Below are 19,613 nucleotides of genomic sequence, written 5' to 3'. Positions count from 1 at the left end.
GAACAATGTCTTAAACTGCTTTAAAATTAGAAACCAAAGTTCAGAATTTAAGAAAATTCTCAAATACTAGAAGGCTGAAGATAGTGGAGCAGCATGTTAAAGTGCACCATCTCCGAAGGGGATGTAAGCCACCTGGGCTGTAGACTTCTTCCTTGGTTTACTCCCAAGGAGTGAATGGGCAACAGCAAACACTAAGAGTGTGCAAGTCTAAGTAAAATTGGTCAAGTGGGATGAATAATAAAAAAAAAAAAAAAAAATTGCCCCGTTGTGTACAATAAGAGTAGGATGCAGTCAATAAAAGCAAAATAGAACTTCCTTCCTTAATCAGAAGGAAACCAGCCGGGGTTGCCTACAGTAGCATTTTCAAAGACCATCCCTGATTGAAGAAGTCGGCTGCCAATAAATCTCTCTTGCATTAAAAGCTGACAAAATGCTTTTTTAAGTCTCTGTGATGTATGCCTATAGCATGTCAAAATTCGGCAAATCCAACAAGTGAATAGCAACGTCTAAGATAAACTGTGACTTTCCAGTAGGATTGCCTGATTGATGTCTTAGTGCTCTCGTAATTTTAATGACATAGTTGAACAGACTTTTGCAGCTCTGACAGGGAATATGTGTTTTCTGTTTTAAACAATCCTATGTCAAAAGGTAACCAACCAACATTTACTGCAAAATGTGGACAAATGAAGACTGTCTTCTTTAAAATAAATAAATACCATGTCAAATGTGAAATAAGTAAATCAAGTGTGAAATAACTGCCATGGGGTCAGAACTAAAGTATAAATGGAAAGTAGACTAAAAGTGACATCACTGAAATGCACTTCATTATTCTCCAGATTTCCTTATATATGCATCTACACATTAATAGCACTGTGTGAATGTACCGTACATGTAGAATCTTTATAGCTGCAGACTAAATTGAATATCTTATTGGTACAATTTTGCAGACAGACTAATAGATTATTTACAAATATTAACCTTACGCAGTATATCCACCAAGTGCAGCAAAAAAGAAATGCTCTCTTTCTATTGATCAAGCAGTTCTATACAACAACAAACCAAAAGTGCCACAGTGTTTCAGGTAATGCATGTAGTGCACACCATGTCTGCTGACCTTCTCGGGTAGTATAAATAGTGTCTGACTTCTGGTTGTCCTCTCGGCAGCACCCGCTATTATTACCTTCAGGCTGAAGAGATAAGAAATGGATTTAAAACTAATACTACTACTGAAGCAATTACCAAGATAGTTGATGGTGTAAAACGGGTCAAAGGTACACAGGCTAGAGATTTGCTTTAAAAGCATCTTTTGTGAGACAGGGCTGTCGAGAAGGCAAAAAGATTTGTGTACAACACGAAGATAAATCTTGTAGCTTTGTTGGCAGCATTTGAATGAGAGCAGCCCACAATGAGCACTTCCACTGCCAATTAGGAAACATTGCTCTCTTTTTATTTTAGGGTTTGATTCCCAAACGGAGAGAGAACAGGGCTGCAGTTCACTTCCACTATTTCCTGAGAATTTGTTTAAGCAAAAACTACCAAATAAGGCAGATAATGAAAACATTTCATTCAATATTTCTCTAAAATTCATTAAGAAGAGACGATGCATTGTTTAGCTAGCAAGATTATGTAGACATTTCGGTAAATAAAGATATATTTGTTCACTAGTGTAAAAAATGCAGTATGTATAATAATTCAGATGATGAGCACTGATTAGGAATCAGGCTTTATACTTTTTTTAATGGATTTGCTGGAAATACAGAATCAGATGTTTTAGCTAATAGATGCACCAAATGTGTGAATATATCAATTATGTGACATCTAATCTTACTGACACCAGCACACTCAATTATTTTAACTGATCTAATGGTTTATTTGAATTGCCATTTCTTTTCCAGTTTGACAACTGATGATTCAAAAGTACAAATTAGTCCACATGAAACTGGAGAGTGGATCTTAAATCTAAAGTATTTTAACTGAAACTTCAGAATAAATCTAAAGCAACACTGAGAAAAAACAGCAGCTGCAGAAAATTTCTATTCTTTTTGTCATTTTGGAAAAACACCAAGTTACAATTTTGAGTGATCGGTTAAGTTTTGCTAATTATTGTGATGTGCGATTTAACCTTTAGCACTATATAAACAGTGTCTAATATTTCAATCTTTATTTTACATCTGCAAAAGTTTGCTGCAAAGCAGGATGATTTTGGTCAAAGTCAAAATGACCTTGCAGGAAATTCTGCCAGGCGAGTCATGATCTATATTGAGTTAAGTGGCCAGAGAATACAGAGCAGAAATCACTTGCTTTAATAAAAGTGGTCTGACATCAATCTCCGTGAACCTCCTCTCAGCCTACGCACAAACTGCTTTTGAAACATCCTTCACAGGTTTTTTTGTACTGCAGACGTCTTTTGCCCAAATATTCCCAGAGTTTCATGTCAGGAACCTTATCTATACAGGCGATTGGAAAGGTGTGCAGAACACGCTCAACCACACAGAAATGAATCTGAGGTATCCAGGATGGAATGACTATGACTCCAAGTTAGAAACACGTAATTTAAATTCAATTAATGATGCAAAAGCACACTTTTTAAGGTAGTTTTTACTTGAAAGTGACTGTCAAACTGAACAATATGTACCCTATCTCAAGTTCATGTCTAATACACAGTATTCCGCAATTCAATCAGAATTTGACTGTGCTACCTAGCTGTTTCACCAAACCCATCTACAGTAAGCACTGAGCACTGGGATATGGTGACCTTCCAGTCATTTAATGTTCCACCTACTTCTCATAGCCCCTAGCAAGAGAAGACACAGCCATCAATCCCAAATGCTGAGACCTAAAAACAGGTCATATCAGATTATTGTATATACAAAAAAATCCTCTGCTGATATTATTTTGCTAATCTCTTGATACATTTGCTAGCTGTATACAAGCAAGGAAAAATATTTCTTCAAAAATATAGAATGAATTTCTATTTTTAAAATGATGATACTTCTCATTGGCTTTAGTGCCATATTTAATCCTATATCTGTTTTGGTGTAAATTAAAATGAAATAGGATGAATGGACAAAGCCAAAAGGCACACGGGTGAAATGAACACAGCGTACGGTAGCAGACATTGTCCAAATCTAAGGGAATGGGATCTAGAAATTCGAAAAACATTTTGAAGAAAAAAACAAATAAATATATAAATAAATAACTAAAAGATGAAAATCAAGGAATTCACTCTTTCACTTAGATGTCTCAAGACATCACCATGGCACCACTCCATGCCGATACTGGCAAGTTCATTGTGATTTACTCAAGAAGGTCCATGGGTACAAAAGCCAGTACTCACAATCCTGATCCTGAGCTGGCACGGGCAGCAGATTTTTGTTGGCAGGACTAGGGGATAACTAAAGCAATGCTTGGCAAAGATTTGCATCATGTCCAGGAAACCAGTCCTACCATTCAGGTTTTCTGCTTCTTGTTCTTCTCTTCCTCTTGTGTTACTTTTCATTTGTATTTGAACCACCCCAGCCCTTTCCTTCTTCACAGAGGTGCCAATCAGGAAGATAAAAAATAGCGTGGCTCTTCCCCTCTGCTGATCTCCATGCACCTTCATACTGGGTTCAAAACTTTTTCAGACAGGTATTGGATGAAGACAAGTGAAGTGACACCCCATCGACTTCAGGATTCTGCCAAAACAAACAATATGCATTGATTTCACAAAAGGTATCAAAAGAATGAATCACCTTTTTCACCATAAGTGAACAATATATTAGGTATTTCTAATGTGTTTTGTAATTTATAAAATGATACTAATTTACAAATTCAAAAAAGTCTGAATTAGTGCAAGCCTCCATAATTTGGGGTGTTCATAAGAAATGTAATGATTTACTTCATGAGGTAGAAGTACATAATAAACAAGAATAGCTGGGTCAAATATTTGAAATATTCAAATCTGGGCTTCAGTGTAAATGTTTAAAATCTAACATATTCTTGATTGTAATAGAAACTCGTGATTTTTCACCCTCTGAGAGAAGGTAACAAATAAATTCAGGTTCATAATCACTGACCTTGAAATAGTCTAAAACAATACCCCACATGCTTATGTTTAAAATTTGTCATTTTTAATTTTCTGAGAGTGACTCTTAGAGGGGCAGGCCCACTGTTAAAGAGTCAAATATTATAATATTAATGAACAGAAACCTCAAAATAGCATAAAACGACACTCTACGTGCCTATATTACTGATCCCCATTTTTCCAAAGTTTTATGAAAAGGAATAACTTTGACCTCTCATATCCTCGTATTACGGGGTGTATCCCTGGGGTCGGTTCACGTGGCATACACAATGTCTAGTCCTTCCGATTGGTTTTACTGGAGGCACCTACTGATTTACTCTTTATGATAAGGGTGTAATTTCCTGTAAAAAATATGGTCCCAAAAATATCCTTAAATAAGTTTTTTTGGAGGCTAGAGGTAAAATAGAAACCCCTAAAAGCTCAATGTCTTGCATAAGTAGACATCAAGATGAGTGGAACAGTATATCTTATGTGGGGGTTTTCTTATACCATTGAGAGTCAGGAGGCACCAGACTTAAAAAGTGATTTTAAAATGTTTATAAGCAATTCCTATAAACGCAAAATAATTTGAGTAATCTTTCTTAATATTTGAATTATTATTAGATGTTAAAGACGTCAGTATAAAGGGCGACTGACTAATGTACATTTGAAGCTATTGTGTTATAAAATGAAAGCTGCTTGTGGTCAAATTAAAACAATGTGGCACGGTGGTTAGCACTGCTATCTTGCAGCTTCAGAATGAAATCCCAGCTTAGGCAGTTCCTGTGTGAAGTCGGCACATTCTCTGTATGTCTGCATGGTGTCCACTAGCTACGTGGCTAACTGTGCGATTGTATGTCTCATAGTATAATGCAATGAGCTGTTGCCCCATCCTGGGTTGATTCTTTCCTTGTCCCACTGATGCTGGGACAGGCAATCCAGTTTGAAATAGTAGATGATTAATTAAACTATACAACATATACAAAGTGGACATGTAAATATTAGAAAATAAAGTACAGTATATTACATGATTGAGTTGCACTTGAATTATACATGAAGTTTCTTTTTTTGAAAAGCAGCAGAAGTAGGTCGACAGAAGGAACAATAATATGTAAAATAAAACAATCCACTGTCGATAAAGACTACAAGCCAGCGATTAGGGAAACTGGCAAACATAAGAAATAATAACTATGTACGGCTGCTGACAATGAACAAAATGAATGCATTCTCACGCTAAAAAGATTGAGAATCTCCTTATAACACTCTTTGGTTTAAAATAAAAATAGATCAGAGGCTTTTACTGAGACTTAAAGAGAATCTCCAGGCAAAGCTGTTGAATTCACAAGGGAAAAACTGCAGCTTTCTGTACAATCTTCTTCAACCTGATTCAGCAGACTTACAGCTGACGGGTTTCTTAAGACATGACGGCAGGATCAATTCAGTGTCCTGTTTAGTAATAAGTTCCTTCTCAGTACTGAACTTGGCCAGAAGGAGGAGGGAGCATAAAAAGGACAGCAAGTAATTTTTGTTTATCCAGTTTGGTGATCTGTTTTAAGAACCTGATTATTGTACTTTTCCAACTGTCCACTTGATTGCCCTGTTTTCTTATCATTACAGGGTGATGGGGGGGTTTGCTAGATTTTACCAGAGGCAAGGAAAGTATCAATGAGACACTGACACCAATCTGTCACAGAGACAACCAACATACGTGCCCATACTGGACAAATTATTAGTCGCCACTTAATATAGCCTGCATTTCTCTTGGATGTGGAAGATCCTGAAGAAAATTAAAGTAGACAATTGGAGAATGTGCAGACTTCATATGAACAGTGATTAGGCTGAGAACTGGACCCAAGTCCCATTGAGACACTGTACCACCCTGTTGTTCTTTTAACAGCTGTTAAAATTAAACAAGCAGAAAAGTTAAAAAGATAAATGCTTGGCATGGTGTCACAGTGGTTAGTGCCAATGCTTTACAGATTCAGCTTCTTGGTTCAGGATCTTTAATTTGCACTTTTTTCCTGTCCATGCTTGGCACTCTGGTTTTCCTCTCATATCGCCAAAGATATGCTGGCAATTCTACTTTGAGTGGGCCATGCGATGAACTTGCCACCTGTACAGGGCTGTTTCCTGCCTTGGGCTAAGGGCTGCCAGGATAGGTTTCAGCTCCAGGCACTCCCACAGTTGGATTAATGGGATTTTAGAATGTTATGTTATACATTTCTAATTTCACACTGGGTACTTGGTTTCACACAAAGACGAAAACAGAAGAACACAATTATTTTTAAATAGTGAAAATAGAAGAAAATGGTTGTGAGGCAAGCTGGTAGTTATTGTTTCTCCCTTGTATGTCACATTAATTCTAGTTTATCTTTTTAATGAAAGCCACCAGTTAGGCAGTAGTAACATAGCACTCAGAGATAATTGATTATTTCCATCAGCACCCAAACGGCTAGGAAATTTCTTTTTTTTTCTCTTTTTTTTTTTTTAAATCATTGGCTTTTTTCTATTCTGGAAGCTTTGTGAGACTAGATGATATGCTTTGCACTCCACTTCACAATTCTATTCAGTGCTTCTCACTTTCTATCAAAGGTAAATGCCACTAGTATCCAGGTTATAACATGTGCATTTAAAATGCCTGGGAGGTACAGTGTTCTTAGCCCTGGGTGAGTACTTCTCTCTCAATCCATCACTTAAAATAAAGCAGCATCTTACCTTTCGAATGGGTGCTATACAGCGGTGCACACAGTGCTAACTGTAAATTCTGTCTCATTAGGCATGATCTCTGTGGGTGGGATGTTGCGGTCATACATTGGATTTTCAAATGTGGCTCTCCCATTGGTGTTTTCATGCCCAGCATAACCGTTGAATGGCACTTTTGGTCTCCTCCTGTTCAAAGAAAATGTATACACTAAGGCTGGTGCCTTCAGTATTACTTTAAGTTGGACCCTATGCTTTGATAATGAGGGAAAGAGAAGAGGACTACTTTTCACTTAATACATTTCTTTTACCCATTTTATTTAAACAAAATATATATATATATATATATATATATATATATATATAGATACAGTATATACAGTATATATCCAGAATGCATTTATAAGGTTTAAACAATGAACACAGACAACCTCACAATAGAAATAAACTTTACTATAAACTGAATGCTGCATTGTTCTTCATTAACAGTATGTCTTCTGGGCATTAATGATTAGTTTGTCAGCCCCAGTAGCAATAACTGCATTGGTAATGAGCTGATCTTCGTCTCCCTCCCCTTGGGAATGTCAACATAGTATAACCAAATCACTGATAAAAACATTGTTTAAGAAAATGTACATCAGGCAGAATCTTACCGGTGCTTATAAAGGTACAGCGCAAAGCCAGCAATGATCATGGCAATGAATGGTACTAGAATAGCTGCAGCTACTGAACTGCTGTTTGAAGGAAAGATGCCACCTGAGTCTCCTTCTTTTTCCAGGTGATTGGTGTCTAGAAGGAAAAACATACATTAATTTTTCAGTGTCTACCTTTTTTGCATTTGTGAAGTTTTCTCATTTAGACACAATTTCTAACTGTAGAATATAAAATGTATAGTAACTTTATATATTCCTGGGAGAACAAGTAATAATGGCACTTCTTTTTCACTTTGGTAAAATTTTGGCACAAAAAAGAGACACACAGGCTGTGATTTAAATTATTCCCCACCTTTTCTTCTCTTGAACTGCTAGCTCAGGAGTTTCATCTCTCACCAGTTCGACTTGCTGCTGAATTAGCACATGGCTCTAAATTAAAATACCATTGTCTAATACTGCAGAACCAAACAACCTAATAACAGGGTATTTTTCTTCTTTCAAATCCCTCCCACCATGCCTACTTATAAATTTGATAGGATTGGCCCATATTTCACTGTCTTTATTTAAAAGAAAACTGTATTTTTAAATTTCTGCTGTGTTTTCAATCACTAAATATAGTATCATCACATGATGTAAAAAACTTTGCCATGTTTGCTGCAGCTTTAAAGACCAGTAGTCCATTAGCTTCTTTACTTCTCCAGTGCTATGATGACTGTGCCAATAGTAATTAACCATATACAATATCAACGGGATTTCTCTTCTAGAACTGAAAAATTAGCTTAGGATAATATTTTAAGTTAAGGGACATGTTTCTTGCTCATTAATTATTTTGAAGTAATTGAATTTTGTGGTGGCATAGTGGCGCAGTGGTTGGCATGACTGCTTATGAGCCCAGCATTCTGTGCCTGGCTGGGCTCTGTGTAGAATCTGCACATTCTTCTCATTTATGTCAAGGGTGTATTAGGTTTATTGATGATTTTAATGTGGCTGTATGTAAGTGTAACTGTCGGGGCTTGGGGTGAGAGTGAGAGGGGCCAGTCATACACTGATAAAGATGCTGCAGGTATCAAAGTCAAAACAAAAATAAACACTATTGAGATTATGCCAGAAGGGTTTAGTAAATACAATATCCATACATATACTATAGTAAGAATAATCAGGGAAACGTTAGCTTTTAATGTGTAAAGCACTTCGCACAATAGCTTTCCTTTGGGGACAAGTGTGTTTATTTAATTGTTCTTAAAATTCAGGCTGTGCTGTGCTGTGTTCATGGCTCACATTTCTGCCTTTGTTTGTATTACGTTTTTTTTCATTCATTCATTCATTCATTCATTCATTCATTCCGTAATGAGGTTTACATGCAGAATATAGAAGCTAATGGAGTATGTCCTCAAATTACTGCATATGGCTTAGGACTTTGTTATGACTGCCTTGAGAAACTTATGAGGGGAATTAAGTGAAACAGCCCAAAACCCCACCTTAAAACTAGTGGTAACTCGGAACACCCTGATCATAATACAAAGTTCATCTTTAATAATTATTAATGTATTGAACAAAAATTATTTTTACTTCATGAAATAAGAAAACAATGAAAAACAGACATACTTTTAATATAAAAATAAACTATAAATAAAAATACAGAATAAACATTTCTTAAATAACAGTAAGCTCAAATGCTAAAAACACAAACCGATGATAAAATACTGAGAAAAAAAGAAAACAATCCCTGGCAAACAAATTAAAGACTCGCTGTGCAAAAACAAACTCGTACTTATAAGAAGATTCTCATAGTATTAATGTTGAACTGTTAAGCCTAAATTAAAACAAAATGTTTTTTCTGAAACCTGAATTCTCAAATCCTGATATCTGAAACCTTGTCAAAAGCACAACTGTAAGCTCAATAAAACTAAAAAAAAAACTAAAAAAAAAGCAAATTCAAAACCAAATCATGAATTAAAAAAGTAGGAGAATGTTTGGATATTTCAGGGGCATCTCTTTTTTTAATCCTGAGCGCAGTGTACCACGATTCTAAATGAATGGGGAGGTGGTCTCTCTCTGTTTCCCTTTAACATAGCATGGCCTGGTATGTGAGTGACAAGTTGCCATTCATTTATGTCTTACTGGATTCTGTGTAGCTAATTGAGGGTTTTCTGTCCTGTCAGCACAGAATGCAGAGTAGAAAGCCAGCATGGACAGAGTACTGGAGTAATGCTTTATATTAGCTTGGTGATTTTTTTTTTAATGTACAAGAAACAGGTAGTTTGTCTGCATGATACACCTTGGAGCAGCAAGCTATTAAACAGATTTCACAAACTTAATGAAATTCTGACAGGTGCAAAAGAAACACAGTGGCATTATGAAAATTTCTATGTAGTGTATATATATTAAAATGCTGCAGTTGAATTTTTTTTTTTTCAGATATCTGTATCTCCAATAAATGCAAATTGCTCCATTTCCAAGGAAATATAAATTACCAAAGAAAGCATAAGAACATAAAAAAATTGACAAATGAGAGGAAACCATTTAGTCCATTGGACTCATTTGTTTAGCTAATAGCTAAGCTGTCCCAACATCTCTTTCACATTCTTCTTAAAGATTGTCAAGGTTTCTGTTTGAATTACATGTATCGGTTGTTTGTTTCAGCTATAAATGCACTTCCTATTATTTTCCAATGTTGTCCTTGAGGTTGTGATCCACCCTTAAGTCAAAAGAATTTTGCTGGATCTACTTTATCACTGCGTTTAAGGGGACTGAAGACTTGGCTTAGGTCCCCACATAGTCTTCTTTGCATGAGACTATTCAGGTTTAATTCTATAAGTCTGTCAGAATAGGACATGCCCTTCTGTCCTGAGACGTTCTTGGCTTTTACAAGGCTTTAATACTCTCATATACTGTATGCAGAGTTTATATTTTTACAGGAGGTTCATCCATCCATCCATTTTCTAACCCGCTGAATCCGAATACAGGGTCACGGGGGTCTGCTGGAGCCAATCCCAGCCAACACAGGGCACAAGGCAGGAACCAATCCTGGGCAGGGTGCCAACCCACCGCAGTACAGGAGGTTACACTTCACAATTTAAACATTTATAGTATCACAAGAACATGCATTTATCAAACCAGTTTTTTTCATAAGAGAAATGCAGAACCCAAAACTGGATAAGATGCCTGTCTATTTCACTTGCAGATGACCTCACACTCACTTGGACAGATGACTTATGAACATCAAAGCTGACAGAGATACCATGGCCATTTTAATGTGACATGTTAAAGCTGTTAAACTTAAAATCACAAGAGAGTGAAGACCTAGGTCTTTTTACAAGTCAACGGACATTTCATGGTTTACATCCTACAGTAATTCTGGTCTGTAAAATTCTGTGCATTTAGACAGATATATTTACCTCGTTATCGTGGTACTACTACTACTAATATTAATAATAATATCCGGCCAGTTCAGAGATACCAATTAATCTAACATGTACACCTCTGGGATATGGAAGTAAACTGAATGAACCTGACAAAATTTGTCTGAAAACGTAAAAATGTTGGTGATTTGACCAGGGAATTAACTAATGCCCTTAGAGATCTGAGGTAATAAAACAATCCTCTGTATGAACATTCCATCCTATAAGCAGAAAATATGTACTTTGCATCATTAATGAAATGTTTTAAATCAACAATTTTCTTTTTTCATGATGTGAATCTCTGTGCTAGCCTAATGCAATTAGGGAGAACTTAAATGAGTTTTATTAAAATTAAGATTGCATTAATGGAAAATTCTAGCTATGTGCTTATAGGTGTGAGGGTTAATGGCTGTTGGATGGGATCTGTTTATATGTTACTAAATAGACCGGCTTATTATTTGCAAGACAAAGTGCTAAGTGTTATCAGTTTCTTGGCAAATCCATTTCCATCTGATGCTCAAAAAGAATAGAAACGAGTTGTGTTTTTCAGTCATCATTGACGAGAAAGGCCACATGATTACAGCCACTGCCTTCCATGAGTTTGAAGGTCAAAGACAGAATGTGACTCAGTTGGAATTTAGAGACATTTTACAAACATCTCTGAAAGCTTCAGTAGCGACACAATTGCACAGAAGTTGATAAGTACAAGACACTACTGACTGTCATTAGAATGTCACAGTTGAATTCTATCCAGAAAAAGAGAGGCAGTTTTTCCCTTTTCATGTTAAAAAATGATTTTAGCACTCCAGTTGCTGCAAGTTGCAACAGATGGAAAAAGTAGGCTTCAAAAATGAAATCTTATGAATAAAAGAAAATGCAAGATTATGACTTCATTTCTCAAAATGCTCTTTAAAAAAAGCGCACAATGACAGATCTCAGGAATATTTTACTAAATATTTTGTGAAGGATTTTTTAAAGTAAGTACTATCCGAAAAAAAATGGAATCCAGTAGTGGTAGATAGCTAACTCAATTTTACTTATTTTATGATCACTTTTATTACAGTGTACCCCTTCTGATAAATCTTTTACTCTAGATGTCATGTCAGCCTTTAATTTTAAAGGTTTAAGTGAAAAATTATAATCAACAGTGATAATAATAGCACATATAATGACAGCAGAACCTTGGTCAGTGCTACTGCATCTTAGTAAAATAATTAAAATTTGTTTATCATTAAGAAAAAAAAATCCAGTTGAAAGGTTCAGATACATGAGAATACAGAGGGAAAGAGTTGAAGGTACATGATGGGTAAGAGACATCAAATTTTTAAAAATCTGCTCTATTACCTGTCTTCAACAGGTAACATGACTAGTACTTAATAAAATAACAAATGTGCCTGTTTTATAAAATGTTTTGCAATCAATTAGTGAAAATCATCTATTAGTTATCTCACAAGGATTGTTTTTATCAACTAAGCTTTGAGGAACCAGTAGATCCTGATAAGGTGCAGTGCTGTTTAGATGCTGGTTCTCTAATTCATGTAGTCAGCTGTTAGGCTGTATATTGGAGTTGTTGACTGGTGCCTTCTATGCTGGCTCCTAAAGTATGAATAGTAAAATATATATATATATATATATATATATATATATATATATATATATGTAAATGTATGTTTTACAGAGATCTACCAGGGACCTTCATTTCCCCCATGTAGTGAATCACTGATGCTAATTTTTCCAATGCTGCTATGTATGTTTGTTCTGCACCCATTTATGCTGCTATACGATTTTTAAATGTGGAAAATGAGCATATGGAAAGGTGAAATGCAACATAATACAAAATATAAAGGAAAGGAATGAGAACCAAGTATAAGCCTTGTGTGTCATTTAAACGCACACACAGTGTTAATAAAAGGGTATAGGCATTGAAAAAAATAATAATAGTTGCACATCTTTTCTACTTATTTTGCCACTGATTTATGCTTTTATCTAGATAAGGTTAACATGAAACAGTGCTATCTAGAAAAAGAAAATATACAAGAAAGTTGCTTTTATACCGTACATTTTTAGAGACTGTGTGTTTAGTATTTTGACCCCTTCTATTATAAGCACAAATGGCTACCTTAAACTGAAGCTGTAACAACTCTGTTTCATACTGGTTGTAGACTCACCTAGCCTTTGGAGACCAAACTGCCCAAACCCTTTGCCTCGGACAAAGCCTTGATATACAAACGAATTGCTTGCAGTCTCAGAGGACACCTGGTGGAAAAGGAAAGTTTCTTTAAAAAATAAACTCATAAGCTTTCAAACTCCACAAACTGAGTTATCACTTCCTCCTCCTCCTCAAACCAGCTAAATAACCAGCTTCTTTGTACTTACGTGTCCATCAAGAGCCCAGTTCTCATTCTTAAATTTATTAACAAATATCTCCACTGGTCCTCTGATTTGATACACCTGCAGCTGCAAATGAAATTCATCCTTCTGGTAGATTCCTATGGAGAAAAAAGGGATTTTCTTATTAAACAGTCATGGTCTGTAAAATTCTCCAATGCACATATGTGACAGAAAATATTTATAAATCCCTTTAAGGAACGGTTTTGTTCTTTTCATTCATTCATTCATTCATTTATTTTCTGATAATTCTGACCATACCTCCCAGCTTGAGTTCCACCCCACTGTGATCGATAAGCGTGGCATTGACCCGACTGCTGAATGCATCAAAGCTGGTTATTTTGAGCATAGCTGGTTGCTTTTTGCCAAGGTACTCATAAGAACCTTTCCACAGAGAGTTCCTGGCAAATACATCAGCTGGCACTGCAAGAGTAAAGCAGAAGCAAATTTGAAAGTTTATAGTTAGAATTAAACAAAGCTGACCTCCACTCAGCATGAAGGGTGAATTTTTGCATCTCTTTTTCAAGATCAGTGACAGGAAGGTTTTAAGAGGATAATATTTCACAAACCATTCAAAAGAAAAAGTCACTAGTTTATTGCAGCTGTATTATTGGCTTACAGTATTACATGAAATGACTGCAATGTATCAGAAGAAAGTTTATATATATATATATATACACAGTATATACAGTATATATATATATATATATATATATACATACATATACACAGTATATATACACACAGTATGTATATATACTCTCCTACAGACCTCACTTCCACCTAAGAACCCGCCTCTTCCTGCACAGCTCCTATATGACTGATCCCTCAACTCTTCACTTCAGCCTTGGTTTTGAATCAGTCTGTTTTGATTACTCACTATTATGTTCGTGATTTGCTTTGTTTGTTTTCTTTTAATATTATATATATATATATATATATATATATATCATCTTATATAATACGCTACCGTGGCTGCTCATTTGTCTGTCCAGGATTTTAAATCATCTGCAGCTCGTAAAGTGTTTCACCTTTTGACTTGAAATTTGGTACACATATACTACGTGATGTCTGCTATCCGCTTTCGGGGTGATGATTTTTATTATTCTTTTTATTTTATTTTATTGTAGAATCAACTCTCGGCAGCTCACAGCAGGGCGGCCGTGCGGCCTATGCGTATGGGCGCCGTTCTCATCCCATACCACTTTCGCTAATCATTCTTGAGGCAGGAAGCAGCAAGCGCATCAACCGCTGAGCAAACGAATACTAAACAGAGACAGAGAAAGAGTTTGAAAACTAGGAATGCTCAAGTCAAGTGTATTCACTGCACGTTATTGTGCCGTACGCCGTCACTGATGTATATATATGTATATACTAAATGTATTACCTGTAATTTTGTTGTTGATTTCTTTCATCATAGGCCCTATTGGAGTTCCACTGGGTCTTGTGTCCGCTGAAAAACACAAAATATCATGGTTTACTGTTAAATTTGTCAATATGCACTAACTGGTCATATCATATACAGTAAACAGTAATTAGAAATCAGTTAGTGCCACCATCATACAGAAGTAAAGGACTCATAGGTGTACACAATACAAATTGGGGTAGTAGGCGTAGAAGCACTCGCTCCTTTTATGCCACCTTAAAGCTAATAATATTTCTCAGCCACAGGGCCAAGTTTCTTTTATTTGTGCAGTAAACACAATTTGTGTGTATAAATATTTCTAGTACCTTAACATTTGATAATAAAAGATACCTGGAGTGCTATCCTCAGGGGGCCGTTACAAACATTTTGCATACAAAGGCACAATGATTTCTGGGACACAGTAATGAACGCTCTGGAGGAATACCGCTGAGTTTGTCATCTGTTAATGATTTTTTTTTGAAAACTAATGAATAATTCATAAAAAGGAAGACATTCTTCCCAAATTCATAATTCATGAAAATAAAATTATGAAGCAGAATTGGAAACAGTAGTAAAATTGATCACTCGTACGGTCACATGTGAAATTATTGCAAACAGTTATGTAAGTGTGAAAGGCACTATATCAAATAAAACTGACTAAATAATGGTGGAGTGGCAGATTGCACCTCAAATAGCTTGCCTTTATTATGGAAGTTACCCAAAGGGGGATGAGCTGATAAGTGGAAGTGAGTGCCTGAGTAAGCAGGACTAGTATACCACAAGGGTTATTTTCAGCCCTTTCTCTCATTGACGAAGAGTTAAAACCCAACTCCAAGGGACCTAGGGAGGGTAAAGTGGGTTCAGCTAATGTATTGGTGGGAAGAAAATTAAATCATCAGGAGAACTAGAAAGAGTAACATAAGCATTCTTTCAACTGCTTACCAATTCGGTTCAGGTAAGTGTTTCTGGCAGGAATAAACCTTGGATTGGGCTCACACTAACACTTGTAAAGGGCCAATTTAGAGTTGGTGGTTAATCTAACATTCATGTCTTGTGGATGTGGGAGAAGTACTTGGAAAAGAGCCCATGTAGACTAGTAACAGTAACTAGAAACAGTTACAATTGTAAATAGAAGAGGAAACAAACTGTTCCTTTATGCATTGTGTGATGATAATCATTGCAGAAAGGTACAGCGTAATACAGCTGTTTTTGACTAAAAATGAGTCGGATGGTGCACAAACGGTCCGGTTCCTTACTAAGATATACAGTATGTATCTTTTGTGTGTATGTGAACAGGTTTTCTCTGAGAACTTTTATTATTACAATCTAACAACATAGTGTTATATTTTGTGGCAACTATAAACTGCCTTGCAGAAACTCCATCTGAATCTAGGCAGGACTAAACAGGTACAGAAAAATGGAAGATGACTAGCCTGACTGGCTTTGAAGAATGGCTGTAAAAAAGGCAAGGAATTGGAATAATAGAGGGAATGGTGATTACTTCTCAGAACAGGAAAAAAATCTAAGTTCTGGATGTAAATAACTTGCATTATTTTACATACTGAGTTCACACCAGAATTTCTCTTTTAACTGGTTTGTTACCAGAAAGACAAATCATAACAAACCCAGTAAACATAATACTTTGAACTGGAACCAGTAAACAATAAATTACCGTAGATAATAGTAGATAGTAGACTGTAGGACTTTAAAAAACTCTACTTGATATTATTTTGGAGGAATTTGGTGGACAGGACTGATGCAATTAGACTGACAGCTTTGTTGGACTGAATGGCCTTTTCTCATTGAAATGCTTCTAATGTTGTAAAAACACATATACTGTAAGTGTAAGTAACCTGTCTACAGTGATGAGATTTTTTACAGGGTTTGCTGCCAGAAAGGCAAAGAATTGGGCAGCCTTGTATAACAGCAGTAAGTGCTGCTGCCTCACCGTTTCAATTTTGAGCCCAGTCATTATTTATGTGTAGTTTGTATGTTCTCCCCAAGTCTGTGAGAGGTTTCCTCCCACAGGTCTGAGCGCCTGATGTTAGGTTAATTGCAAATTGGCTCTGCATGGGTGTACATGGGTAGGCCCTTTAAGGGGCAGGTCCTCTCCATCCAAAGGTAGTTACTGTTAAAAAGCCGGGGTTGGCTCTAGTCCCATGATCACAAAGTGGATTAAATGGCTTTGAGAATATCAAGATGCATGTTTAAGACATACAGTATAAGATGATTTTTTTTTACATTGATTGCATTCTCGGATTAGTACTGATCAGTGGCATAGTTAACAATATTTGGATAAAGACATGTAAGGTCAAAGGAAAATAAAAAGTAATACTTCACATCACAGTGTGTGGATATCAACCAAATTTTTCAAAGAGTAAATGTGCTTCCACTACAGTATCTTTGAGGAGCAGTTCTTGGAGAGTTTACTGTCAACACACCACTAATCCTCCTTACCTGTGCAGAGTGGAGGTTTGCCAGTCCAGCTTCCATCTGCACGGCATGTGCGGTGTTCAGAGCCACCAGTTAGGTAGAAGCCTGGCTGACATGTATATATTAAGGTGTACCCTAGAGAGGGTAATTCTATAGCACCAACATCAGCATATGCTGGCAGCTCTGGCTGATTGCAGTGATGGGCTGTAAAAGTAAAAAATAGTTTCAATGGTAGCAGGGTGTCCTTTCTCCACCAATATCTTTACAAAACATTCAACAAATGTGTTCTGTTTAACATTGCGACTCAAATTCTACTAAAAAAGTAGCTTTAGTCACCTGTACATTCAGGCTGGATGCCACTCCAAGTAAGATTAGGCAAGCATGTCCGACTAATTGAGCCTTGCAGCAGGTAACCTTTTCTGCAGGCAAAGAACAGTGTGCTCCCAATCTAAAATTTAAAAAACACATACAACAATTACCATAAACATTAAATAGAGAATGACAGAGAAATAAATTTCACTTTTTCCAGGATACTGAAAAACATTATTTCTGAGTTTTACAGTTACACTTACCTGATATCCCTGAGAATTATTCTGTATTCCAAACATGGGAATACCTGGATCTGCACATGTTGTATGACTTGGATCTGCAGGAGTGTGATAATAATGTATATATATTAAAACACAGGCTCTGCTTGTGTATGTATATAGTAATTCAAAATGTGCAGCTCATATTGTGCAGAACTAATTTTAAGCAATACATTAAGGGATGGGAGTGGGGGACCCCATAAATGACTAACTGACTGCTTTTTAACTCGATTCAGCAATTAACAGGGGAAAAAATTACGATTACATTTGGGATCATACACAGTGCAAGCACACTCTTAAAGCTCTTTTGATCCATTACTGCTAAATAACAAGAAAATACACGTATGTCAAAGGTAATTTTTATGAACATTTGAAAGTTGGTGAGATGTTTAACCATCTATTTATGTTTTAAGGTATTTAGAGAAGCCGCACTTTAGGAGACAGTACATTTGCACTGCAGTTCTACAGTTTTTCATAAACACAGATGTAGTGAGCTTTATTTTAAACTTCTCATCATTTACTGCGAAAATTATTAAAAAATCTCTGTCACACTGGTTTAATGGCCATTTTGTGGGTTACACCACGTTGGCCAGTTGCATATTCTGGGGGTATTGAAGCAGATGTTATATGACTGGATGCCTTTCTTGACTTCAACCTTCTTTATTTGCTTTTCAAAATATGGAAGAGGGGTGATGAACCTATTCTATCACAGATGTGATGAAGTCTCTGCCTGAAAAAAGAGCACTGTGATCTGTTGATTATATGGCAGCATTTTTGCCAGTCAGTTCAGCAGCACAAAAATGCTTACAGCCAGTTTGCTTGCATGTGCCTTTTGATTTGTCCCTGTGGAGGGTTTACTGACAGTAATGGATACAGGATTTCTTACACTAGAATGAGATTATATTGACAAGCATAGACTGATATCTTTCTGGATGAGTGAATGATTTGAGAACAAAATAAAAACATGCAGTGTAAGATGATTGGGAAAATGTGTAACTGAGAGGGTTATTAAATACAGTATACATTATTAACTCTTTGTCCTTCACCCTGTACATCTTACTATGCATAAATGTCAGTAACGGGCAACCAGATATCTCCATTGACGTTCACCCTCACCTATGCAGGAAGGCTGTGAACCACTCCAGGTGCCATCAGACTGGCAGTAGCGTCTGGCAGATCCTACCAGAATCAGTGGGGAGAAGCAGGAAAAGGAAACAGATGAGCGGTAGGTAAATCCATGATCCTCTCTACGGCCCTGAGCGGGAATCCCAGGATCACCACAAAAGACAGCTGCAGGAAGACATGAAAAACACAGCTGGATAAAAAGAAGCCCCAGAGCCTTATTAGCACAGTAAAGCCTCGATTTCCTTACACTTGAATGCGGTATACAAGTGCAATTGAAAAAGAGCAAGTAACCGGTAATTATTCATTAATCCTTTCAGTCTTGTCCAGTCCTGATTAGCAAGTGCTGATCTTGCTCATTTCACATTGAAGACTCACATTGAAGTTTGATCCTCACATACCTGCCCGCCTTAAATTATAGTCCCACAATCTCATCAAAGTAAAAAATGGAGGATAAAGCAGTGCATACATTACAGGGTGAGTCACAGAGGGTGCTGAGAGACGATTAGAAAAAAATTAAATGGTGTTTAAAGCAGTTGCCAAGCAGGAGTCAATCAGATATGCTTAATGAATTATGTTAAACCTAATTTGCTCCATTAATGCTGTTACCTATTGAGCACACATCTACACAATAGTTTAGCCTAATTAAATAACAACATCCATAGAAAAAGTATCATCTGTCAGTTATTTAGTCATACTTAGAATATCTTAATGAAATAAAGATTTAACACCACTGACATCAATTGTTTACATATTAGCAATAATGATTTGTGTGCACAAATTACTGGAATGGCTTCCATGGCTAAAATCGGCACTGCTTTGTATATAGTGTCAGATGGTGTATTGCATATAAACTGTTAATTTATATAATATGGTTTG

The 19,613-nt window shown here is 36.3% G+C and overlaps 1 protein-coding gene across 1 annotated transcript in view; it reads right to left on the bottom strand.

The window, feature by feature from the left end:
• Positions 1–264: 264 nt before the first annotated feature.
• The window catches only part of csmd2 (CUB and Sushi multiple domains 2), a 967,861-nt gene continuing 948,512 nt past the window's right edge, over positions 265–19,613 (bottom strand). The window contains exons 63-73 of the mRNA XM_039739491.1: positions 18,729–18,902; positions 17,598–17,671; positions 17,362–17,473; positions 17,050–17,229; positions 14,575–14,640; positions 13,449–13,610; positions 13,176–13,288; positions 12,968–13,055; positions 7,399–7,534; positions 6,761–6,934; positions 265–3,677 (exon numbers count right to left, since the gene is read on the bottom strand). Of these exons, the coding sequence (XP_039595425.1) occupies positions 6,775–6,934; positions 7,399–7,534; positions 12,968–13,055; positions 13,176–13,288; positions 13,449–13,610; positions 14,575–14,640; positions 17,050–17,229; positions 17,362–17,473; positions 17,598–17,671; positions 18,729–18,902 (1,265 nt within the window). The 3' untranslated portion in view covers positions 265–3,677; positions 6,761–6,774. The remainder of the gene's footprint in view (positions 3,678–6,760; positions 6,935–7,398; positions 7,535–12,967; positions 13,056–13,175; positions 13,289–13,448; positions 13,611–14,574; positions 14,641–17,049; positions 17,230–17,361; positions 17,474–17,597; positions 17,672–18,728; positions 18,903–19,613) is intronic.

Source organism: Polypterus senegalus, chromosome 17 (genome assembly GCF_016835505.1).
Source record: "Polypterus senegalus isolate Bchr_013 chromosome 17, ASM1683550v1, whole genome shotgun sequence".
Classification (NCBI taxonomy): domain Eukaryota; kingdom Metazoa; phylum Chordata; class Cladistia; order Polypteriformes; family Polypteridae; genus Polypterus; species Polypterus senegalus.
Note: the sequence above shows the minus strand (reverse complement) of the source record. Positions and strands in the feature narration are given on the sequence as shown.